The 24364-nt window shown below is 51.1% G+C and overlaps 10 protein-coding genes across 10 annotated transcripts; 5 read left to right on the forward strand and 5 right to left on the reverse strand.

The window, feature by feature from the left end:
* Nucleotides 1–469: 469 nt before the first annotated feature.
* Nucleotides 470–1343, forward strand: N7539_000369 (Aminoglycoside phosphotransferase; the record flags this gene model as incomplete). Its single annotated transcript, XM_056929973.1, has 2 exons — nt 470–706; nt 1059–1343. The coding sequence occupies 2 exons, from the start codon at nt 470–472 to the stop codon at nt 1341–1343; spliced, it is 522 nt and encodes a 173-aa protein (XP_056794266.1).
* A 598-nt stretch (nt 1344–1941) lies between these two features.
* Nucleotides 1942–3002, reverse strand: N7539_000370 (PQ-loop repeat-containing protein; the record flags this gene model as incomplete). The annotated part of the gene is made up of 4 exons (XM_056929974.1): nt 1942–2380; nt 2450–2662; nt 2774–2893; nt 2959–3002. The coding sequence occupies 4 exons, from the start codon at nt 3000–3002 to the stop codon at nt 1942–1944; spliced, it is 816 nt and encodes a 271-aa protein (XP_056794267.1).
* Nucleotides 3003–3937: 935 nt separating this feature from the next.
* N7539_000371 (glucan 1,3-alpha-glucosidase ROT2) lies at nt 3938–6893 on the reverse strand (the record flags this gene model as incomplete). Its single annotated transcript, XM_056929975.1, has 2 exons — nt 3938–6735; nt 6812–6893. 2 exons carry the CDS (start codon nt 6891–6893, stop codon nt 3938–3940), a joined length of 2880 nt encoding a protein of 959 aa, XP_056794268.1.
* Nucleotides 6894–7255: 362 nt separating this feature from the next.
* Nucleotides 7256–8000, forward strand: N7539_000372 (Nucleoside diphosphate kinase; the record flags this gene model as incomplete). The annotated part of the gene is made up of 4 exons (XM_056929976.1): nt 7256–7272; nt 7386–7416; nt 7506–7653; nt 7741–8000. 4 exons carry the CDS (start codon nt 7256–7258, stop codon nt 7998–8000), a joined length of 456 nt encoding a protein of 151 aa, XP_056794269.1.
* Nucleotides 8001–8181: 181 nt separating this feature from the next.
* Nucleotides 8182–8832, reverse strand: N7539_000373 (uncharacterized protein; the record flags this gene model as incomplete). The annotated part of the gene is made up of 1 exon (XM_056929977.1): nt 8182–8832. The coding sequence occupies one exon, from the start codon at nt 8830–8832 to the stop codon at nt 8182–8184; it is 651 nt and encodes a 216-aa protein (XP_056794270.1).
* Nucleotides 8833–10025: 1193 nt separating this feature from the next.
* N7539_000374 (methylenetetrahydrofolate reductase (NAD(P)H) MET12) lies at nt 10026–12189 on the forward strand (the record flags this gene model as incomplete). The annotated part of the gene is made up of 2 exons (XM_056929978.1): nt 10026–10118; nt 10210–12189. The coding sequence occupies 2 exons, from the start codon at nt 10026–10028 to the stop codon at nt 12187–12189; spliced, it is 2073 nt and encodes a 690-aa protein (XP_056794271.1).
* Nucleotides 12190–12651: 462 nt separating this feature from the next.
* N7539_000375 (tRNA-ribosyltransferase family protein) lies at nt 12652–14220 on the reverse strand (the record flags this gene model as incomplete). The annotated part of the gene is made up of 3 exons (XM_056929979.1): nt 12652–12826; nt 12885–13890; nt 13995–14220. 3 exons carry the CDS (start codon nt 14218–14220, stop codon nt 12652–12654), a joined length of 1407 nt encoding a protein of 468 aa, XP_056794272.1.
* Nucleotides 14221–14493: 273 nt separating this feature from the next.
* N7539_000376 (bifunctional thymidylate/uridylate kinase) lies at nt 14494–15250 on the forward strand (the record flags this gene model as incomplete). The annotated part of the gene is made up of 2 exons (XM_056929980.1): nt 14494–14641; nt 14700–15250. 2 exons carry the CDS (start codon nt 14494–14496, stop codon nt 15248–15250), a joined length of 699 nt encoding a protein of 232 aa, XP_056794273.1.
* A 35-nt stretch (nt 15251–15285) lies between these two features.
* N7539_000377 (Structure-specific endonuclease subunit slx1) lies at nt 15286–15942 on the reverse strand (the record flags this gene model as incomplete). The annotated part of the gene is made up of 1 exon (XM_056929981.1): nt 15286–15942. The coding sequence occupies one exon, from the start codon at nt 15940–15942 to the stop codon at nt 15286–15288; it is 657 nt and encodes a 218-aa protein (XP_056794274.1).
* Nucleotides 15943–18607: 2665 nt separating this feature from the next.
* N7539_000378 (uncharacterized protein) lies at nt 18608–24009 on the forward strand (the record flags this gene model as incomplete). Its single annotated transcript, XM_056929982.1, has 4 exons — nt 18608–18973; nt 19119–20055; nt 20111–20199; nt 20260–24009. 4 exons carry the CDS (start codon nt 18608–18610, stop codon nt 24007–24009), a joined length of 5142 nt encoding a protein of 1713 aa, XP_056794275.1.
* Nucleotides 24010–24364: the final 355 nt, after the last annotated feature.

A 24364-nucleotide genomic window follows, 5' to 3' on the forward strand; every position in this document is an offset into this window, starting at 1 on the left:
CTCTGTGAAGCAGCGTTGTATTATTTACGATATGGTATTGTGATACTGTCAATCTGTCACTACTGTGCGTGGAGCAAGCCCGTCCGTCTAGGCCTTCAAGGGATGGTATTTACACTTGTTTATAGTAACTTCATCCGATGTTGACTCCACCGAGAGTAGAACTGTTTGATAGATCGGACTGTTCGTCCTCCCATCTATTCTGCCGCACCCTCGCCACCAGAGAATCACTAAACCTCTAGCAGTATAGCACTGAGCTTCTTCCTCTGTCCAAGTCAACGCGAGTTTTCACCCTTACCAGGTCCTTATACAGATTGCAGTCTTGAACCACTATCAATCTCATCGTGATCTGCCTGACTGGAATGAACCCATTTATACACCCAATATTCGGTGTATGTATTTTCTCAAAGTCACCGAATATCATTTACTAGTTTACTAGTATCCCACACCCAGCCACAAAGCCGTGAGCCGCATGGACCCTTTCCACTGGATGGAAAAGATCTTGATTCTTGTTGCAAATGAGGCTTTGACAATCCTTCTCGTAACTGCTCCAGTCCTCCATCAGCTAGGAGAAACGCCAGTTGTGCGGCTTTTGGAGAATTTGATCATGAAGGGTGGCAGTAGTGTCATGATTAGTGAAGCGGAAGCACTTCGTCTTGTTGCCGCCAGAACCACCATTCGAGGCCCACGAGTCCATCGCTCATTCGAGGTAAAAGACAATACTAAGTACTTTGGCACTTATGACTCCATCTTTATGGATTTTGTGCTAGGCAAGTCGCTCCAATCCAGCGACAATTTTCAATCCATTTCGAACATTTTCCCTCTTCCCCCAGAGCTTCGCTATCCTATCCTTGGTTTTCGTCATCAAAATCAACAGAACGCATTTTTCTTGCGCATACTCACAGCCCTAAATTCATCATGACAACCACTCGCAGCAGTAAAATTAATCTGCCACAGGCGGACAAAATCCCACTGCCTCCCCCGGTAACGCCAATCATCTTGTCCTCTCTTCGTCATGATAGGATCACACAGTTCAAGAAGACTGACATGCAACTATACAGCAGCCCACAACTGGTAACATGCGACTCGTTGTGTCGAAAATGGTAGACAAAGAGAACACGCTGTCCGAGCTACGCGAAGAGGCCACCCGAGAATCCCAGTCTGCTACAGTTCGAATGGTAAAGCGTGAACGTATCCTAGCCAACGACGAGGGTGCACGATACCATCAAGGCTGGGAGGCGGTCCTCCCAGCCTTGGAACAGAGCATCGCTGTATCCTCGAGCTTCGTCGAGCAACTCGCTGCACTAAGCTCGAGAATTGCTGAACCAAATTCGAGAATCTGCTAAATCCTCGGATAATAACAGAGAGCGTGTGCAATTCCGGAACATGGACTTTAACGTACGGGAACGTTGGTGGTTGGCATTCCTTCGGGATTCTTATGTAGGAAGAGAGACAAAACACAAGAAAAAGATCAGACTAATCAACCGCGGGCAACCGTACATGATGGTGACGTTACTCCGAACGCCAGTATAATTATCGATAGGTGTCTAGCAGACGGGAGGAGGCTGAACTCTTTAAGAGTCTGAATGGGTTAAAGCCCGAGGAGATTATGGACCTAGGTGTGATTACTCATAGTACCTTGAATGATGAAAAAAATACTAATGGGCTGCTACAAAGGAGGCCAGTTGCCACAGCGTGCTTCTGGTTGTGAACCTCGTCGGCTCCACAAGACTTCAGGCTCATCGGGCTGTCAAGAAAGCCGATCACGACAAGGTGCGGGAAATTGCGAGCCTGGTACGGCCTTTACATTGATACGGTTTCAGGGTTGGTAAGATGATAGAAAAGACTCATTAATTGTTCTGCGATGGCGCGATCGGTTCCGCATATTTACACTGGATGCAGTATTTGATAGTATTTGGCTTTTTGTCTGCAAAGCGTCTTATTTCAAGTCATACGAATGTCCTTCTCCTCTTGACCCCAACGACCTTCCCGGTTGACTGAGCTGCCAGCAGCCCAACTCGAGGAAGGGATGAATGTCCGGGGGATGAGGCCCACGGACAGACAGTATTGGAAGCCCAGATACAAGTCACAAATGCACTGGAAGATACCGCAGATCTTGAATGACCATGGGATGGTTTCTTGGCTGCAGAAGAAGTAGCTCATCTTCATCACGTCACCCAGGATCCAGGCTGCGATGACCGAGACTCTGAAGCCCTTGCACGATCCGGAACGGTGGTTTGCGATGATCTGTGGAAGGGGTAGGACAGCCTCGACGGCGAGTCCAACCGCACCAAGAGTGCTGATGTAGGTCGCGGACTCGGAAAGAGGAGTCAGATGGAGGACAAATAGGGCGGCGAAGAAGTAGGCAAGGAACAGCCAGTACCTGACAAAGAAGTTGAGTATAAGCTCAATAAAGCACGAGACCCACGTTGACGAACTTGAAAGTACTTACGGTTTGGTATTTCTCCATTGCCAGAAATCGTAGGGCCGCTGGAAACCAACGGGAGAGCCACCAGTGAATGGCGCATGCTCAATCCCATTCCTTGCGCCCACAGCAGGTCGATTGTCCAAAGCCACCTTGAGCAAAGCGATTTGCACCACTACCATCACGATTGCCTGGGCCAGCAAAGCCTTTGAATAATATTCGCCGAACCAGTAGAAAACTCTAAAGTTGTGCGTCAACTTTATGGAACTCATTGACTTTCGAGCCTTTGGGGCATCCACGATCTCGATCGATGCAACGCTGTATCGAGATGATGGAGGGAATCATTCTTACTTGAGAATCGACGCGACGAGCATGATCAAAGGAATATCGAGAGAGAATCCCGCCGAGCTCCTGCTCCGGTGAATGCTGAGGATCTGGTCCAGATACGACGTCAAAGGGGAAGATATGAGACTATGAAGCCTGGTCAGCACAAAAATCCACAGTGAGAAGTGTACAATTTGCATTGCAGAACATACAACAACGGCGCGCCATACTCGAGAGCCTGCTGAATGAGCCACATGGTGCTGACGACAGTGACGAGTATCTTCCGCGCATATACACCTCGGATCTGAAGAGGCTCCGACAAGAGGTTTCGTGCACTTGCGCCTTCGCAAGAGCAGAAATGTAAGCGATACAGTCAACCCGAGTGCGGTCGTAGGATCAAGCCAAGAGACAATTTTTGGCCGCGTAGAATTCAGCCAAAAAGGACTTGGATCGGATGGCGTCGATTCCTCCTCGACGGCGCCGCTTGCGGCTTTTTTTCCTGGAATCGACTCGGGGGTCAACAAAAGGGATTATGTCAGCGGCTCCGCCCCGAGCCGGCATCAAACCAGGAACGAGAGAAAGTGGATCTTCGATCAAAAAGACCAAATTTGGGCAAAAAGACTGACTTTCTAAGGATCGAAAGCTATGCGGTTGATTTGATGTCCAGCAAGCTTGGCGTCACTTCAGACTTGGCAATGGATGGAAATTCAAGCAGATGGTGTCGCCGTTCTCTTCGGGTAGCACCAAGGTCAGATTGGGTCATTGAAGCCCTATGTGCCACGCTATGTACGAGTGCCAGTGAGAGGCTCGGTGACATAGGCGTAGGTTCGGGTGTCCGTAGCTCGTACTCATGCCAACCCACTGGCCCCGGGGTTGAAGAAGGGTCTCCGCACCGATCCAGCACTGCATTGAAAGCGTCGGTCCAAACGACCGTGGTTTGCAATCATAGTGGTGAGACAGGTTAACTTGCCCAAAGGCGCGAGAATTGGCGTGGAACGGGGTGGCTCCGGTACCTACAAGACAGAACATCAGGTGATCTCTCTCAGAAAGGGGCAGTATCAGTATCGTGCTCTCTACGAGGAACCCTCCGTTTTCGAGGCTACGCGTCTTTCTTCTCACGAAAGAAGGGAAGCCGTAGCGTGTTGGCAATGAGTATATAAATTGCAATTCTAGTGAACAGCCATCCAGTCTCTAAAACTCTATACGCCAGGTCTTGCCGATGCCGACATTCGGGCTCTTGACAACAGCATACGACGCTTTGCCGTCTTTTTGCTCATGATATTCGAGAGGGGCGATCGTGGCAGTCTTTGCACCATCTTCCATGACAGTGACGCTCATTTTGCTCTTCCAAGAGGTCGGGGGATCGATGACAATCAGGCGCTCAACAGAAACACCTGACATCGTCTTCGAATACTCAGCGGTCTTTGCCCCCTTGGTGGCAATGTCCTCTGATGAGAGAACAGAGTCTTGGTAGCGGAATCGACGATGAATGTAGCCGCCACGCTCATAATCAAAGGTCTCGCCATCGTCGACATAGAGAGTGCCTTCCGCCTCGCTATCTTTGTTGAGAGTGATAACAAGGGTATAAGGGTCCCAACGCATCAGAGTGCTGCTACGGCGGGGTCGATCGCGGCGGGGAATGATGTGGCCACCTTGAATCAACAGAGGAATCTTTTCCGCGGGGGCAGGAACAGTGTGACGCTTACCAGCGCCCTGGTAGATGGTGTAGTCGAAGTAGTCGTAATACTTCTCATCATCCGCAATATAAATATCAGTGGTGAAAGTGTTCTCCTGAACTACAGGCTTGGCGAGAAGGCCTGTGTCGCCCAAGTAAAGCTGATCATCAATCGCGAAGCCTTCCTCGTCTTCGGGGAAGACATAATACTGTGGCCGCACGATGGGTGTACCATTGACGGAGGCTTGATGAAAGGCGGTGTACCATGCTGGGAGAAGCTGATAGCGCAAGCGGATTGCCTGTGTGATGATGGTCCGATACGGTTCGCTGATCAGATAGGGCTCACGACGACGGGTATCGATATGAGCGTGGGCACGGAAGAAAGGATACCAGATGCCAGCTTGATACCAGCGAGCCAGTAGCTCCTTTTCAGGATTGTGAAAGAAACCTCCGACATCCGCACCAGCGAACGGGAAGCCAGCGATACCGTTGTTTAAGACCATAGGGAGCGAAGCCGCCAAATGGCCCCATGTAGCTTGATTGTCACCAGTCCACATAGCTGAGGTACGCTGAGATCCGGCGAAATATGAACGGGTAAGCACAAACGGTCGTCGGAGTTCGCCCTTTTTACGCTCCAACATTGCCTGATAGGTTGCGTTGACCAGTGTCAGACCATTAATGTTGTGAACATCACGATGCTCCCAATTTCCGTAGTGAATATTGTCCTTTGGCATAGTGGTCTCTGGACCATTGAAGACGGAAGGTTCATTCATGTCATTCCAGATGAACAAATTAGGCATTGAACCCTTGAACTTGTCGAATTTATGAAGGCTGTTCCACCACGGGACTGCCGCAGGGTTGAAGCAATCGACCCAGTTTGAGGAGCCCGGCCAACACCAGCCATCGTACACTTCGCCGTCCTTGTTCAGAACAGCAAGACCCTTGCTGGTGAGCTCTTGTGATACAAAGTAATCGTTCTTGTTTTTGATGTGAGGATCAATGAGCACCACAAGCTTCCGTTGAGATGCGTCCAGCTTCTCTTGCATGCCCTTTGGATTTGGGAACGTAAGAGGATCCCAAGTGAAGTACTTGCGATCATCTGTGTACTCCAGATCAAGCCAGATTACATCGTAGGGAATTTGGTACTTGTCAAACTTGGCGTCAACTTCCTTGACGTCCTCGTCGGTGACGTAATTCCATCGGCATTGATGATAGGCGATCGCAAAGTGCTGAGGCAGCTGGGTGTACCCAGTCAATTCACCGTATGTCTTGCTTAAATCCTGTGGAGTGGGACCAAGGAAAACGAAAAGGTCCATGCGGCCAGCCTCGGATATCCAGTGTGTGTGAGTGTCAACCTTCTCGGAGGCACTCATAGAGAGTGGATTCGAGGATGCCTTCTTCTTAACAATGTCGACCCAGGTCTCGGCGGCATTGAGCCAGAAGACACCAACAGAAGAACCCTTTCGATGAGCCTGCATAAAGGGAATCGATCCATAAAGGGTCATAGGACTATCAAGCTCGTACTCGAAGACGTCTGAGTTGTACATGCGGTAAGGATTCTCGTGGTTTCCGGGTCCACCTCGGGTCTCTCTCAAAGACAGCGAGTCTGCATGTTCAGGAATTCCAAAGACATGACTGAATCCTGGGAAGGTGATGTCAAGACCAACACTTTCGGGGCCTCGAGGCTTGGAATCGGTGTTGGATCCAAAGTTCTCCTCCCACCATGTGCTTTCATCTTCTGCCGACTCGCTCTCACTGTTCTCAAGTTTCGGGCGCCAGTGCTCCATGTTCAAATACCCTTGCTTGTTCAATTGTACCTGAGATTCACCGTCCCTCAAGAACTCAATTTCAAACGGCGAGTGCCGAATGATCGCCTGCAAATTGCCATTGGGTCCATATGCGACGTTGGTGAACCCTGTTTCAGACTGGGCATTCAGAGTCGCTGTTTTGCTGCCTTCGAGGCCACCGACAATGACCCACTTCTCCGCCTCATCGTAGCGCTTTTTGTTGATCTTGCTGCCATGTCGAGTCTCGATATCGCCCTTCAGGCGTCTCTCCTCGTCGACAACCAGGCGAGCGGCACCAGATTCTAGGAAGGCAATTGTGAGAGGCAATTGAACTTTTTCGTGCTCTGAGACATTTTTCACAAGCATCCCGGATAATTGGCCATCTTGAAAACTGAGGGTAGCGGGGTCAAGCTCGTATGGGGAGCTCCAAGACGAGCCCTCCGCGGAAGCTCTGTCGGCGAAAGCTCGGTTTCGCTTGCAGAATCCCGATTGCTCGCAAGTCTTGAAATTCTCATGTTTCACAGCCCCTATGACATTCTCAAACGTTAGGAACGGAAGCAATTCACTTGGTCTTCCCGCCAACAAACCGAAGTCGCGACTTACATGCGGGAGCAACAAGGCATGCGGCAAGGACGACCAGAGAAAGCAATACCGCAAGGGAGGGCACAGCCTTATTCCTCGTCATGATTGAGAGAAAGACAAAGGAGAAGTCAGAGACCCTCAACCTCTGACTTGATACTCGACTGTGTGATTGATGGAGTCCTGCATTCAAAGGACGATGTGGCCGTCAACAGAAGTTCCAGGCTGGCCTGATAGCGGAGAGCTGGGGTAAGACACCTCAGGACATAAGGCGAACAGGACCAGGCACCCAGGTGTCTATTCTGACCTCGAGGTGCCGAGCTGACTGCCTCAGGCAAGAGCCCCCTCTGCCCCACCAAATGCGGCCAAAAAAAGACTCACGACTATTTATTCCCCCCTCTCGTTTCCTCCTCTTTTTGCTCCTCACCCCTTGCTGATATATATCATCTTCAAGCTAAATCTATCAAAATGGCTGACGAGCAGACGTACGTGACCCGCATTGCACTCAATGCTTATTTATCCCCACGCTCCTTTTCCCTTGCAGGCTATTTTGCGTTCTATCTCAGGGTACGGACCAGGAGCTGACAGATTTCTACAGTTTCATTGCCATCAAGCCCGATGGTGTCCAGGTACGAAGACTATGACACGACCTAGGGTGATACGCCAATAGATCAATTGGCGGCCCAGTAGCTACAATCGCTAACATTCAGCTTCCTAGCGTGGCCTCGTTGGTCCCATCATCTCCCGCTTCGAGAACCGTGGCTTCAAGCTCGTTGCCATGAAGCTCACCTCCCCCAGCCAGGAGCACCTCGAAAAGCACTACGCTGACCTCGCCGGCAAGGGCTTCTTCAAGGGCCTCATCTCCTGTGAGTAGCTCCCAATGCCCGACTGGTCTCCCGTCTGCGTACCGTCACTTGGAGTTAGGCACACAGAAATCTAACAAGCTTCCGCAGACATGCTGAGCGGCCCCATCTGCGCCATGGTCTGGGAGGGCAAGGACGCCGTCAAGACCGGTCGCACCATCCTCGGCGCCACCAACCCCTTGGCCTCTGCCCCCGGTACCATCCGTGGTGACTACGCCATCGATGTTGGCCGCAACGTCTGCCACGGCTCCGACAGCGTTGAGAACGCCAAGAAGGAGATTGCCCTCTGGTTCTCTCCCTCCGAGGTCCTCAACTGGAAGGCCACCCAGGCCCAGTGGGTCTACGAGTAAATTGCTCGTCCCTCTCGGCTTGCACCTGAAGTGAGCTTGAGCTTAGCCCCCTCGCGGCATTGAACCCGCAGATTAGCGTTGAATCAAGATCACCAATGGCTTTCACATGACAGTCCAGATTTGTAAGGGTACTTCACACACTCGTCTCCAAAATTAGAGACGGACAGGTTTCGTGTAGTACTTAATTCCTGCTGAAGAGCCTTCTTGCCATGTTGGTAGTCGGCGTAAGAACGGACCTCGCAAACCACGGCGTAGCCCAAGCACTTGCTGCGATTCGCAGCGGTAGCAGGGCCTTTGTCATTGCATAGGCCGTCGCAAACTCCAGTAGAAGCCGCACGCCCGCATGTTCTCTCAAAGTGATGCCGGTGACCTCGTGCTCGGCGACCGTCTTCACATCCGATTCCTCGATCCAACCCTTTTTACCCAGCCAGCGACCGAACCGCCTCACCCCCTGGTCAAACGCGCTGCTTTCACCTGACTCTGATTCGGAGCGCAAATCTGGCATCCACGCACTGTAATGAAAGGCAGCCACTAGCCCGAACAAAGGCACTATCGCGGTAATCTCATGCAATATCAGAAAGGAGGTGACGTGGGTTACCGGGGCTCCAAGGAGAGGGGTGGTATATCTCCGAAGAAAGCGCGGTAATCGTTCATTCAAGCGCCGCAGGTAAGATTGGGTATCTTTCGAATGAGGTGGTACGGATTTCGGAGCTGGCGGGGGGTGAGCTGGCGTCGCCAGGCTCCTTCGCGACACTCGTCCAGATGAACGGACTGTGTGGGTGCGGATTGCTCGAAGCATATGCGCCCGGGCAAGCGGTCGTTGCGTAGACATTGAAATTTGAGGCTCGACGTCGTGACCAGTGGGAAGTGGGGTTGCGCTCAAAGACGATGTGTCACCAGACCGCTACGCAGGTATGCTGGGAGAATCAGAGTAGCTGGGACCGCATTGGGAGCGCAGATGGCTCGGGTGCGTCGAGTGTCGGGCGGCTCTGGACTCGGCGGCACTGCCAGCTATGTGGCGGCTGAATGGAGGCCGATCGACCACCGCAGCCGATAGCGGCCAAAGCTTAGAAAATCAGTAGGGGACTTTGGGATTGAAACGCATGGTTTCACTTGACAGATTGAACTAGGTAGTAAGGATTAATGTGAAAAATGGTCTCTTAATGAGAACGTGCGGTACACAGGTCACCTGATTGCAACCTAATCGCCTTTGTCTCCCTATGTACGTGGTACACAGGCTGTCAAGTCCTAGGTACCTTCTTACTACCGAACTACTATATTCTGGCTGCAGACGCTGCAGACGCTGCAGACTTGCAGAGTGCAGACATACATGCCTTGCCGCTACCGGCCAGTGTTCAGAATGATGTTTGCACTATAGTACCATACTGCTACATCGCACAGGGGTCTGTATATATGACTACAGCTGTGTTAACTGTTTATTGTATAGTCCTTCGCAAAATTGAATGTAAGTCGATCAATCAATGTAAGATAGATACCTAGAGCTCCTACCGTACCATACAAGGTTTGAAGGTACTACTGGTAACTTGGTAAGTCTGGTACTGGTAGTGTGGTAGTGCATCAATTACAGTACAAGTTGAAGCTGAGAGTCACCGGCACAGTACTTGAGTACTGTGCCACACGCCACGGGGAGATCAAGATGGTAATGAAGCCTCGATAAATTTCAGGCTTCCGTCAGATCTTTCGTCAACCGAACTACGCAGTAGGCTTCTCATCTATGAGACCCAGACTACTGGTGTAATTCTTGAAGCAGATTTTGCTCCTTAAAAAGCACTTGGGATTGCAGTCAAGCACCAATCATGCAACCGTACCGTCCAAATTACGAATTGGACCGAGTTGCTACCGGGCGGGAGATGGCCGTCATCGGCTGGGCGTGGACTTGACTTTTAATGGTTCCCGATGCGACCACCCTCCATCGGAGAATTCAAGACGGTCCACTTTCATCTTAGACCTCTCCTCTTCACATTTCCCTCTCTCTGATCGCTCTCTCACAGTCCCCAAAGCACAATGGAGAAGGAAAAGATCACGGAGAAGATTGCGGCTTTGCCGCCAGATGCTAACTACTTCTCCCTGGAGTTCTTCCCTCCAAAAACTAGGATGGTGGGGTCGCCCCGCGGAGACGCTTCTGATGGCAGAATATCTGAGGAGTTTTGCTGAAAAGACGGAACATGCTGATCTCATGCTGATGTAGGGTTTCGCGAATCTGTCTGCCCGTCTTGAGCGCATGGCTCAAGCGCTTCGCCCGCTTTTCGTCACAGTCACTTGGGGTGCAGGCGGTAGCACGGCGGCCCGCTCCCTCGAGTTGGCCGAAGTATGCCAGCGCCAGCTGCAGTTGACCACAGTCTTACATCTGACATGCACGAATATGAGCAGAGCTTTGGTCGATATGGCACTGGAAGAAGCCAAGGTTCTCGGCATTCGCAATATCTTAGCCTTGCGAGGTGACCCCCCACGCAGCGAAGAATACAACATGCACGGCGAAGATGATAGCAACAAGGACTTCACATTCGCCGTGGACCTGGTGCGGTACATTCGCAAGCAGCATGGCGACTACTTTTGTGTCGGTGTCGCTGCGTATCCAGAGGGTCACCCTGCAGATTCTTTCCAGGATGTTCAGGACCCGGCTCGCGACTTGCCCTATCTGATCGAAAAGACAGTTGCTGGCGCAGACTTCATCATGACACAGCTCACATATGATATTGAGGCCTATCAGAGGTTTGAGAGCATGCTGCGCAACCACGAGTCGGGCGTGTTCAAGAGCATCCCAATCATTCCGGGTCTAATGCCCATCCACAGCTACAAGATTCTCACTCGAGTGACCAAGCTTAGCCATGTGCACCTTCCTGATCCGATCGCGAAGCGCATGGAGGAGCTGAAGCACGACGACGATGCCGTGAAGCGTGCCGGTGTTGATATTGTAAGCGAGATTGTCGGAGGGATGCAAGAGATGAAATCTCCTGGCCCGCGTGGTTTCCATTTCTACACCCTGAACTTGGAAAAGACGGTCTCTTTCATCCTCGAACGCTGCGATCTGATTCCCGCCTTTACCGACGTCGAAGATGATTACGCTCTGGTTGAAGCCGACGGAATCGTTGCCGGTGGTGTACCAGCTCGCCTGCGACGCCGCGCCTCATCCGTCAACTCTCAGCCACATAATCGAGTCATCGTGGACAAGTATTCCGAGAATGTCTCATCGCACGACTCCGTACACGAGGCTCTTGCCAATAGCGCAGGACAGCCAGCAATGCTTCCTGGCAGAAGTACGACCCTGCAGATTTCAGAGGGTCTCGGCGCGCTTGGTAGAGAGGCTACATGGGACGACTTCCCCAATGGTCGTTGGGGTGACGCACGCTCCCCGGCGTTTGGTGAAATTGATGGTTATGGACCATCTCTTCATGTTTCTTCTCCAGTGGCCCGCCGAATTTGGGGCCACCCAGTTGAGCGCTCCGATATCAGCACTCTTTTCCGCCGCCACGTGTCTGGCGAACTCTACATGGTCCCGTGGTCTGAGGGTGGTGCAGACGAGGGGGCCGGCCTCAATGCGGAGACAGAGCTCATTCGTCCGGAGCTTCTCAAGCTCATCGATGGTCGCGGTTGGTGGACCCTCGCCTCACAGCCTGCTGTGAATGGCGTTCGCAGCGACCACCCAATCTTCGGCTGGGGTCCTCAGCGCGAGGGATTTGTGTTCCAAAAGCCATTCGTGGAGTTTTTCTGCTCGAACAAGGACTACACGAAGATCCTCAAGCCTCTCTTTGAGAAGCATGGGCACGATAAGCTCGTTTGGTTTGCTACCAACAACACTGGCGCGTTTGAATCATCTCTGCCCACGCAGCCCGCGGATGTCGATCTGGACAATCTAGATTCCAACCCTGACAGTGTAAATGCTGTGACCTGGGGCGTATTCCGCGGCAAGGAGATTGTCACTCCGACCATCATCGAAGAAGTTAGTTTCCGGGCGTGGGGAGAAGAAGCTTTCCGTATCTGGGATGAGTGGCGTCGCATCTACCCACGTGGCTCCCCTACTGAACGCTTCCTGGACGAACTCAAGAATGACACTTGGCTTGTATGTGTCGTTGGCCAGCAATTCGGCGCTGGTACGCCTCGCGGTAGCAAGGAAGAAGAAGACGAGGTCAAGTGGATGTGGCGGGTGTTGGCTGGGGAGGCGCACTGAAAGTGATTGAAGATTTATTGCTGACTTTGCATCTACTTGATATACCCTCTCTTTGTTCTACTCCTGTCCTATCTAGACCGTCGGTTCCCCAGTTCTGATGATCATGCTATAATTCTTGCCCGGCACGGGAAAAAGTTTGTTCATAACATGACCTTATCCAACCAATTGACCAGATTCTCTGCACGCTCGTGTACAGCAATAGGCAAATCTCGTCCTCAGAAATACCTCTCGCTGCTGCTGGACGGTGCTTGACATTGTTGCAATACAACGACTTAGGTTCTAGCTCAGTACATTTTCAGTACTTTGGAATGTCCCACGACAAACGGCAATGTCTGGTCCTGTTGAAATGTCGAAGAGCGAGGTCTACAAAATGTGGAATTCCATGAAGTATCTAGCATTGGACAATGAATCATAAAAGTCGCTATATGCAGAGTTGTGAATGAAAGTTTACTTTCACGATGATTATACCTTACCCGCGAAGCCATGTTTTTCAAGGCCATCGGCGTCCGTATCTGGCGTGGCCACGGACGATTCAGACTCGGCGAATTTCTGCGAAAGATCATCCAAACGACCATAGACCTTAGGCATCCTGCGAGGCTGGTTAGGACCAGCAGCAGGCATTTGATACCCACGCAACCTAGTTCAGTTCAGTAATGATGTCTTACAGCTGAGGAGGTAAGATTGGGAATAAATACCGGGGACCCTCGCCGGTTCGATCTGGCAAGTCAGAGACATATGCGCGGTTGAAGTCCTGCACGTCTTGTTCAAATGTTCCGCGCTCGATGCTTGTGCGAGCACCTGCGAACAGGCGATCCATTACGTGGTGATTATGGATTTGCAGCAAAGCCCACGCTGCCATCTCTTTGGCGCGCAGAAGGTGGTTGAAATAGCTTCGATGGTGCTTCCGACAAGCATAGCATTCGCATCCGTCGGCCAACGGCGACGTATTCTTGGTGTTTTCTGAAGACCAGAGGTCGAAACCCAAGGGCTGTGCCTCGCTTCGAGCCAAAGTCGCCGGCGGGGCTGGGAAGGTGAAATCAAGAGCAATACCCGCATCCGAGCATGTCTGCAGGAAAGGGACGGTCAGGAGATCAGCTCCCAGAGCGATCTCCCGCAGAACGTCATGGGGGCTTGTCGGCTCGCTCAGCAACAATCGAGGAAGAGTGCTCAACGACTCAGAGATGAAGCTCAAGGAAGCAGACTCGTAAAGAGCGAGGCCTGAAATTCGATCTCGAAACTCCTCTGCCAAATCGTCCAGGTAAATGGATTGCTGCGCATTGTCCAGCGGTAGAATTGGCGCAAAGTAATTTGTGCTCCGCGGTTTCCCCTCCGTCACCGATGGTCCAAACAATTTGTCCAGCGCATCGCGAGTATACGCATGTGTGCGATCCACCATCTTCCCCCGCCTTTTCAAGCCCGGGGCTCTTCCAATGACCAGATCGGCCATACCAATGGCAATGTCCGGCTTCAACGTCTGTATGGCCTCTATATACCTTGACGATTCCAGTTGTCGGAATCCAACAGATGTCGAGATCGCGATGGAGGTCTCGGTATTATTAGGCGGACATGCAATCGCAGGGAATCGGCGTGATCCCAAGAGCACGATATCGTCATTCTTGAGACATATGAATTTCTTAAGTGGTGATTCATTGGCTTTGACGGGGACACTATATATCGGAGCGGGATGTTTTCGTTCAATGACTATTCGATGGCAGGCGTGGTCGCGTGGTCAGCATTCAGAATTGTAGAGCACGGTCCGAGAAGCTCATGGGTAAGGACAATCGAGAAGTTGAACAATCACTTACAGTCTTCTAAGCCAACGTAAAAATTCTTGATTGCAGTCTCTTTGCGCACCATATCATGTGAAATGTGTGGCACGGTACCCCTCGAGGTGAGTGGTACAAGATTCGGCGTCGCAAGGGCCTGCCGCCCTGCCAGAGCTAATGTCCCTACTCGAGGCGCCATAACTGGTGCGGCGGAGCTTAGAACCGTGAAACTCATCTCGTGGGACGAGCTTGTCCTTGACTCCATCGTTGCTGTATTCCGTTATTCACTGAACTGGGGAACATTGAGTTAATCTCGTGCCTTTCGCGGCGAAGGCGGCAGAAAAAAGGGAGGGTTGCGGTCGCCATAGTTGATGCACCCGAGGAACCATTCCACCTCTGCCTTATCGTTGGGAACGGCGCTTCTGTGAATTCAACCTCTGACTGTTGAAGATTGTTACATCTCGCTATATGCCACGAGTCGGGACTCAAATCTTCATCTGATCAGGGACTCCGGCACATTAAAGGTGTTGCTTCCAAAATGTCCTCTTCTGCAGAACGGAGTGCGCGACGAGGCGCGTTGATTGTTGTTGAGGGACTTGATCGCGCCGGGAAGTCCAGTCAATGCGAGATGCTACAGACCTACCTCGCTGAAAGAGGCCATGACGTTAAATATATCCGATTTCCAGGTACGGCTCCTAGGACTGCATGTCATATTGGCTGTTGGGACCTCTAATGCATGCCCAGACCGCACCACGCCGATCGGAAAGCTCATTGATGCATACCTCCGCGGCTCGGCTGATCAAAATGACCATTCCATCCATCTTCTCTTTTCTGCAAATCGGTGGGAACTCGCCAAGAGCATGCAAAGGGACATCGCTGCGGGTATCAGCATAGTTGTCGACCGATACTCCTATTCAGGCGCGGTTTACTCAGCCGCGAAGGCCAACCCCACTCTTTCATTAGACTGGGCCTGGCAACCGGAGATTGGGCTGCCACAGCCTGACCTTTGTTTGTTCCTGAACATTTCTACCGAAGCGGCTGCGCAAAGGGGTGGGTTTGGCGAAGAGAGATACGAGAATGAAAAGATGCAGACTCGTGTGCGCGAGATCTTCCGGGCTCTATTCGACCGCCAGGACAAAGTCTGTGTGATTGACGCAGGAAGGGCCCTGGATGAGGTTGCCAAGGATGTTCACATCGCAGTAGAGAAATGTTTTGTCAATTCATCGAGGAACGAGCCCTTGGGAACCCTTGGACCGCTTGCTCCGCGAGCCGGAAGTGTGCCTTCTCTGTCATGATGAAAAGATATGTCTCTGTTGAATCACCTAATGCATCAATCGATGATTTCCGCATCATCCCATTCGCTGTCCTCAATGACGATTTCCAGCCTAGTAGGCGGCGAAGCGATCCCGTTGCCAGGCACTCTATGATCGGTGTCAGATTCGAGGTCGAGCCCTTCGTACCAGTCCTCGGAGAGAAGGTTATCGTCATCCATGGACGCATTCTCGGAATGCTGACGTGTCTGATGATCTCGCTCATTGACCATGACTTCGGCTTCATTTGCAATGTGGCGACGAGATGAAGCCTCAGCCGCACGTGCCTTGCGGTCTCGCCTTGCTTTCTTGTCAAGAATTGCCAGGACTGCATTCTCGCCTCGATTGCGCAGGCTGAGTTCCTGCATCATGAGTGTCCATTGTACGACGCAGCCGCAAGTGGGACAGGCCCCGCTTATCGGAACAGCTATATCGGAACCAGGCGTGCCCTTGAGAAACGCATCAGACAGACACAAAAGGTGATGTGCTCCCCGACATTCGTCCTGCGAACACACCACGATCTGTTCCCTTGTGGGCAGTATCGGCGCATTGCAAAGTGAGCACTCATTATCTGTCGTATCTTCCAGAAGAAATTTGGACTTTTCCAAGTAGCCTTCAAGATTTGTGTAATCCACCGGTAACCCACTGACCGTGCCAGCGGCGGTAGCATTTTCCATTGGGGCAACACAATCCCCGTCTAGAAGTACCTTTTCAATGGGAAGCGGTGTATTGACTCGTTCATTCCAAATTCGCCAAACACGGTGCACATCAGCCCGAAAGAAACGGACACGCAACGGCCACGAGGCGAAATAGACAGACCTCAGAAGCGAGTGCAAGTCTTCTAGATGCGCTGTCAATGATCTCCTTGATCGACCTGCGCGTGTCTTCGTTCTACCACATTTAAATGAGGACGCTTGCGACTCTGCTTTCATATCCTGGCCATCGGTCGATATATGACGTGATTGTTCTGGATGTTGCCATGCCCATCTATGAAGAGAGATCAGCGCATTTGTTACAACTAGCATGGCGAAGTTTGGTGCACCGTCACGTACTCAAATTGCAAGGCTCCCAGACGACTTGTGAATCCCTCGACCACCAGCGCCATCTCCCAGGGCCTCAATCTATCGCGCGATGTGCGCTTGGCTCCACCTTTGGTATCACCATTGTGTTGCGACAACCGCCTGGATGGATTTGGGGTCGAGCCAATGTAGAGCGAGGCGTGCCGCACAGTTGAACGTAGCAAGTAGCAGCAATAGTAAGCCGGTATAGGCTTTGTTTGGTGAAGGACGTCCATGGCCAAGTCCTGTCCTCTCTTACCTTGTATTGACTAATTCACACTTCGGACAAATGCAGGCTCTTGAACCGGCACTTGAAGACCGATTTAGAGGCTAGCCAGTCTGGGCCCTTGGTGGATGTTTCATTCGCGGCCAGAGCTTGATTACCCAACGTACGGGTCGAAGTCGCTATTGGGTTGTCAGGCCGGATCGGCCCACATGATCCTCACCTGCCGCTCATATCACATGACATCTGCATGGAACTGTATTACCTAAAGGGCCAGAGGTGTGTACATAGTGTGGATGTCAACTTCCCGAGTTACTGCGAGATATCGTGTTGTCTTATGTCAATATTGGTGGTCGGCCATATGGTCAAAAGGTCTTACCAGAGTGAAAACAGCCTTGGTTAACACCAGATATTCTGAGTCTGCTGCTTCAAGTCCATTCATCTATTTCAACAATGTTGAAGGTATGTAAGATCGCGATTTACTGGTAGTTGACCTCTGTATTGAGTTCAAGGTTTGTAAGCGACTGTCTGTCAATAGAATCGTTAGATTTGATCTTTGGACTGAGATTATTGTGTATTCACGACTCGATTGACCCGGCGACCACTAATACATACCTACCAGGAGAGTAGAGAATAGTGAGTACAGACCACCTAATTACCTAACTCAGACTAGAGACTAGGGAGACTAGAGAGACTCGAGGAGTCGAGAGTAGAGACGGTCGAGGCTGAGAGGCTCACACGCTGTTTCCGGAATCCGGACAGGTCAGGCTGCAATACTGAAGTAAATTTACTAATAGAATGAATACTGAATACTGAATACTAAATAGTGGATCGTGAATACCGTTTTTTGTCATGATGTAATGTAAGCATGTGTATACTACTGTATTCTATGTATTTCTGTCCTCATCTAATTATGCTAGAATACAGTATAAGTCTGTAATTACGATACAGTATCTTGAAATATTGTGTCTTAGGTACATGATTGTCTGTATGAGTGTATGATTGTATGTTTTATACGGTATACGATATACTGTAATCTGTATAGTACAGGGCTTATAGGCAAGAGTCAACCACTAAGGATCAGTCTCCATTTCGGCGCAGCACAGCCTCTGAGCCTGATAATCCACGAGGGATGTTGGTAGCATACTTTAGCTGTAAAGTCGTGCGTGGACTACAGAGTACAGAGTACAGACTCATTAATAGGATACATGTCTACAGAGTCTGAACGCAGTCACACACTACATACATATTACAGATTACATAGTGGTACATACTACATACAAACTAACTTACAATCGAAAATCTACATTAGTCTATAATATATACTGTATGACGTATTTGTGTAGCCCGTCGGGCATTGTTACATATATGGTGTTGACTCTGATGAGTCTGTTGACTGTTGAGTCTCGAGTCACGAGGGTGACCTTGGAAAAAAACATATATGGTAAGATCTGTATTGGGTATCGGTATCAGAAATGAGATGTCGTTGTGATTTAGATGAGCCAGTGATCCCCGGCTCAAAGAGGTCCGTGCATGAAGGTACTGTAAGTGTACATTTGCCTGTCTGTAAGGGCGAGAGATACTTGTAAGTTACATGATTATGACTGTCCCCCGGACCTGGCCACGTCGAAGCCAACCAGAATACTGGGTGAGGTATCTGCTCGAACTGCACCAGTGCACAACTGCACATAATCTCATTCTTCCACTATCAATCCCATCCTTCCTTTCCTTTTGCGCCCTCCTCAACCCACACAGTCGATTTTGTCTTTTCCCCTTCCTCACCATATCCTACCAACCCTTCATTCTTTCTGAGAAAGTGTCGAGTCACTCAGAACAAGTGTCACCTTGCATAGTTACAGTCGTCGATAAAGCCCTCTGTCTCCTCGCGTATATCGCAGCTCGTCCGCCCTGGCGCTCTGTTAATCACCCGCCCCGTCCATCCTCCGAATGCGCTTCATGCGCCACGCTTGATACCATCTCCGGTGTTTGGTCAACTAAGCACAAGAATTTCAGCTCCTACTAGTTTGCCTCTGATTTTCTACGATTTTAAGTGAGCTGGAGATGGTGGCTTCGGCCTCCACTGGTCCGACCTCCATGGCTGCTCAACCCTCCATGGGCCGACAACCCACCCGGTCGGCCAGCACCCACCCTTCGCATTCACACAATGTCCCGTTGAGCGCTAGGCGATCTGCCCCCTTGGATCTTTCGACAGTCGAGCGGCGTGGTCAGACGAATTCGCCCCGCGAGCCGTCGAAACGCGTGCGTCCTCATGGCTTGCCCGAGGCTCCTACCTTTCGACCAACAGAGGAGGAATTCAAGGATCCTGTGGCCTATATTCAAAAGATCGCACCCGAAGGCCGTAAATATGGAATTTGTCGAGTCATTCCTCCAGAAAATTGGCAGCCACCTTTCGCGATTGACACGGAGGTACGTTCTCTCCACGATCTGCCTACAGCCGCGCCTCCAACCCTTTAATTGAAAGGAGCAGACTGGAACAGTCATGACGGACTCGGCTACGAGTCGCCCCTGAATTTATGATTCGTCCTTGCTGACCTTGAGACTTCCCTCATAGCGCTTCCATTTCAAGACCCGTCGGCAAGAGCTCAATTCAGTCGAAGGAGGTATGAACCCGCATTCAGCCCAGGCTGCTGCCGGTGAAATTTCTCCGCAGCGAGAATCTGACCAGGTGTCTGCCTCAGGAAATCGCGCCAATATGAATTATATCGACGGGCTTGCGATGTTCCACAAACAACATGGGACCAATTACAGTCGATTGCCCAGCGTGGATAAACGTCCCCTTGACCTTTACAAGTTAAAAAAGGCTGTCGAGGTTAGAGGCGGGTTTGAGTCGGTTTGCAAGACCAAAAAATGGGCAGAAATAGGCCGTGACCTTGGCTACAGTGGCAAGATTATGTCCTCCCTGTCAACATCGCTGAAGAATTCTTACCAGAGGTATTTGCAACCGTACGAAGAGTACCTGGCACGAGCGAAGCCAGGCGTTCAACATCAGCTTGAGTTGGAAAATGGTGGTCCTTATACACCATCGCCGCGTCAGTCACCAATGACGAAAAAGCCCGTGCCAGAACAAAACGGCACGCCCTCCAAGACTGGCTACGGAACGCCAACAATGCCTGCCGCATCAGCGACAGGAACTCCCTACCAGAGACCGTCTGATAAGACAGCTTCTGTGGAGCCGACACCTACTCCTCCACCCCGCCCGGCGCCTTCTGGATTTACACCTGTTAATGCAGGAGTTGGCGGATTCACTGCTGTTAATCATTCTCCAGCTTTCACACCTGTGAACCAGGGGCCGCCTATCAAACACGAAGGCGAAAACGGGTCATCCACACCGAAGAGTATACCTGAGCAAATATCGCAATTCACGCCAGTGCCTAATGGCCATTCGGGACAAACAGTCAAGCGAGCTATCAGTCATGATGAGAACAGTTCGCAAGCCGAGAATGGTGATGATGGAGGCAGTGGTCGACGTAGCAAGCGTTTGAAGAAAGGTATCATTCCCGAGTAACTTACATGTGTTGTGCAATCTGACTCACGAGTACACAGACATGCCACCAACCGTTGCTGGGTCTCACATGTCCCTTCTTCGTCCGGCTCCACCAAAAGGGCGCAATGGTGTCCAGAAACTTGGCGATGTAAGTCTTAACTGTGCTGTTCTAGTTGCAATCCACAGCCCTCTAATAGTGAATGAGTAGAAATGCGAGTCATGTGGCAAATCGGATAACCGATCCGGAATTTTGGTTTGTGATAGCTGCGAGCTTGGTTATCACACAACTTGCCTTGATCCCTCTACAACCTCTTCATCGGATCACGACTGGCATTGTCCGAAATGTCTCGTCGGTACCGGAGAGTTCGGGTTCGAAGACGGTGGCGTGTACTCGCTCAAGCAATTTCAAGAAAAAGCGAATGAATTCAAAAAGCAATATTTTGCCTCGAAGATGCCCTTTGACCCTGTTCTCAACACGCACCGACGAGAGACAGAAGACGATGTCGAGGCTGAATTCTGGAAGCTGGTCGTCGATCTACATGAAACGGTCGAGGTCGAATACGGCGCTGATATTCATTCCACTACCCATGGCAGCGGCTTTCCCACCATTGAGCGCAATCCGCTTGATCCGTATTCTTCAGATCCTTGGAATCTGAATGTGTTGCCTTTCTTTGGAGATTCACTCTTCCGACATATCAAATCAGACATATCAGGCATGACCGTGCCGTGGGTCTATGTTGGAATGTGTTTCTCAACCTTCTGTTGGCACAATGAGGATCACTATGCCTATTCTGCAAATTATCAGCACTTCGGCGCTACGAAGACGTGGTATGGTATACCAGGAGCCGATGCCGAGGCTTTCGAGAGTGCGATGCGAGAGGCAATCCCTGAACTGTTTGAGGGGCAGCCAGATCTTCTCTTCCAGCTAGTGACCTTGATGCCTCCCGATAAGCTTCGTAAGGCTGGTGTCAACGTGTATGCTGTGGACCAAAGAGCAGGTCAATTTGTTCTCACTTTTCCTCAGGCTTACCATGCGGGCTTCAACCACGGTTTCAATTTCAATGAGGCTGTGAACTTTGCGCCCGCAGACTGGGAACCTTATGGAGCGGCAGGTGTCGAGCGACTGCAAACATTCCGCCGATACCCTTGTTTTTCACACGATGAATTACTGTTTACGGCTGCTGCGCGAGATACGTCAATCACAACTGCCAAGTGGCTTGCTCCCGCCCTTGACCGCACTATCAACAGAGAACTTCATGACCGTGCCTCGTTTTTGTCTCGACACAGAGATGCAGCCCCTCACCATTGCACCCTCGGTAAAGATTCATCGAAGAGTGATTGCGAGCTCGAGCTTGTAGTGGAAGAGGATGATCTCCCGGAGGACGACTACCAATGTCAGCACTGCAAAGCCTACACTTACCTCTCGCAGTTCCGTTGTCACAAGTCAGGGAAGACACTTTGCTTACTCCATGCGGAAGCATTTGACTGCTGCGGTGAGGGCGCACCACAGAAGCTGCTTGGACCGGGGCACACTCTTCGCTATCGCATGAGCGATGAATCCCTCAAGTCGGCAGCGCAAAAGGTCCATGAACGTGCGAAAATTCCAGAAATGTGGCAAGAAAAGCTCGACAAAACTCTCGAGGATGAGCCCAAGCCTCAACTAAAAGCCCTCCATGCTTTGCTCAGTGAAGGTGAGAAAATCCCGTACCACCTGCCTGGCCTCCAAGATCTTGCGGCGTTCGTCCAGCGCTGCGATAGATGGGTTGAAGAAGCAAACAACTACATCACCCGCAAGCAGCAGAATCGGAGAAAGAACGAGAAAGCCTGGCGCAGACCTGGATCCAAGGCCGCGCAGCTGGACGATCGAGAACGAGAAGTTCGCAAAGTTGAAAACATCTATGCGCTTCTTGCAGAGGCTGATAAACTTTCCTTCGACTGTCCACAGATGGCGGCCCTGGAAGAGAAGACCCGCGAAATCGAAAAATTCCGCCAAGACCTTAATGTGGCCCTCGTCAATCCGCACGCACGGTCAGCGCAGGAAATTGAGGAGCTTGTCGAAGCCGGCCGAGCTTTCAATATCGAAATTCCGGAAGTGGAACGTCTAGAGAGAATACATCAGCAGATGAGATGGTCCGAAGACGCCACTCGAAAGCGACAGCTCTATATGAGCCTACAAGATTGCCGAGACTTAGTCGCTTCTGGGGAGCAGCTGGGGCTCAAGGACAACAACGAGCAATTGCTGCACTTCAAGGAAATGTGTCGTCTTGGTGAGGCTTGGGAGGCTAAAGCCAAGGAGTTGATGGCTGTCGAAGCGGTGCATTATCAACAATTAGAAGCGCTGTCCGCGCAAGCCTCCCGCTTCCCGGTCTCCCGAGAGACCCTCGCGGCCGTTGATGCAATTCTCATAAAGCAGAGAGAAGCACAAAAGCGAATTCAGACGCTCTATGAGAAAAGTCAAGATCCTGATTTCAAGAATCGTCCGAAGTACAAGGAAGTTCGTGAGCTCACAGAGTCTCTCGAGCAGCTAAATAGCCGACCGATCGGTGCAATTGATCTTGAGCGGGAACAGAAACGTCATGAGGACTGGATGCGGAAGGGCAAGAAACTGTTTGGCAAAGCCAATGCGCCCCTTCATATTTTGAAGTCTCACATGGAATATGTCGAGAAGAGAAACTCTTACTGTTTTGATTTGGAGGACAGTTACCGACCACCAGTGGAACCATCCTCTCGCGACAACACTCCTGACGGGCTTTTGGAAAACCCAGCTCCTAGCGTGTGGGGCCCGAAGTCTCGGAAGCGTGATGTCTTCTGTATCTGCCGTCATTCTGAAGCTGGAATGATGATCGAGTGCGAAGTTTGTCATGAATGGTATCACGGGAAATGTCTCAAGATCGCGCGCGGCAAAGTCAAAGAGGTTGACAAATACACTTGTCCAATCTGCGACTGGCGACAAAAGATCCCCCGAGACGCAGCTCGTCCGAAGTTGGAGGATCTACTGGACTGGCAAGCCGAGATGGCTTGTTTGCCATTTCAGCCAGATGAGGAGGAAGTTTTGGACCGCATCATCAACCAGGCCACTGCTTTCCGCGATTTTCTACACAGCTTTACTAACGCTGCCTGCACGACAACGGAAGAGGTGCCCACTTTGATCTTCTACTTGCGGAAGGTTGAGGGTGCTGAAGTGCTACTCGCTTATGAAACCAACTTTTTCCGTCAAGAGATCCATAAATGGGCCCCTGTTGCACCGGAAGCCCCCCCTATACTCGAGCAGTCATTGTCGACGCGCAAACCGCGTCCCACCAAGCAGCAGAAAATCATGGCCCAGCTTGGCGTGGATCGACCGGAAGATCTCCCTGAACATTTGCGGACTAAGCACACGACGAGCCAAAGGCCCAAGTCGATTGATTCGCAAACACCGCGGCCAACATCTCTTCAGCCAGCTACATCGCCCTCCAGTAATGGTATGCCTACCACAACGGGGCCGACATTGACACCAATGCCCGACGCTAATGGAGCTTCGTATCCCTTTTCTGCCAATTTTTCACTGGCGTTGAGTGATTCGACTCCTGCCTTTGCGCCGACAACTACTTCAGCATTTCTCCCTGGTGCTGCGGCGTCACAATCCCCTTCTTTCCTTTCTCAGTCACCCTCAACAGAGCAAGGGATGGAGCCTCTTTTCAGCCCCCCGCGGTTTGGACGTGAAGCGCAATTTGCAAGCAGCAGTCCACGACAGAATCTGGATGATGTGTTCGCAGATCTCACCAATCAAGAAGAGGTCGAGCCCGAGACTGAAGATATGGAGAACCTTCACGCCAATGAAGCTTTGGAAGCTCTTAATGCCAGTAATGGCGGCAGTCGCGCTCCATCGCCTGGTGAGGATGTGTCTGCCACAAAGAAATCAGAGGTCAATGGCGCCGCGGTGGCAGCGATAACTGAGACTGTTGAACCAGAGCTGTAATACTCTGTCGTTGCCATTTTATCTTTCGGTATCTATTTAGTACCAGCCTCTCTTGGAATTTTCCCTTCGTTGATGTGTTCCTTGGTATCGCGCCTGTTCAGCTAAGTGCTGCTACTTTGGCCACAGATTCCATTCCTTATTTTCCTTCTCCTCTCATCCGTGTGAATGGACTGATTTAATGTTTGTCATTATTAAGAAGCGTGGTGGCATGGGAGGTTGTGTCCCAGGAGTTTGTCGTTGGGTGTTTACGGCGCGGAACCTGTCGACTTCGCGTGAAACGAAATTTTCTCTTTCAGTAATTGGTGTGCGTTCACATCTTTTGTTCAGTCCCCTTCATGATTCGCCCCGAAGCCTC

Source organism: Penicillium diatomitis, assembly GCF_028827545.1.
Source record: "Penicillium diatomitis strain IBT 30728 chromosome Unknown utg000001l_segment0_segment0, whole genome shotgun sequence".
In the NCBI taxonomy this organism is placed as follows: domain Eukaryota; kingdom Fungi; phylum Ascomycota; class Eurotiomycetes; order Eurotiales; family Aspergillaceae; genus Penicillium; species Penicillium diatomitis.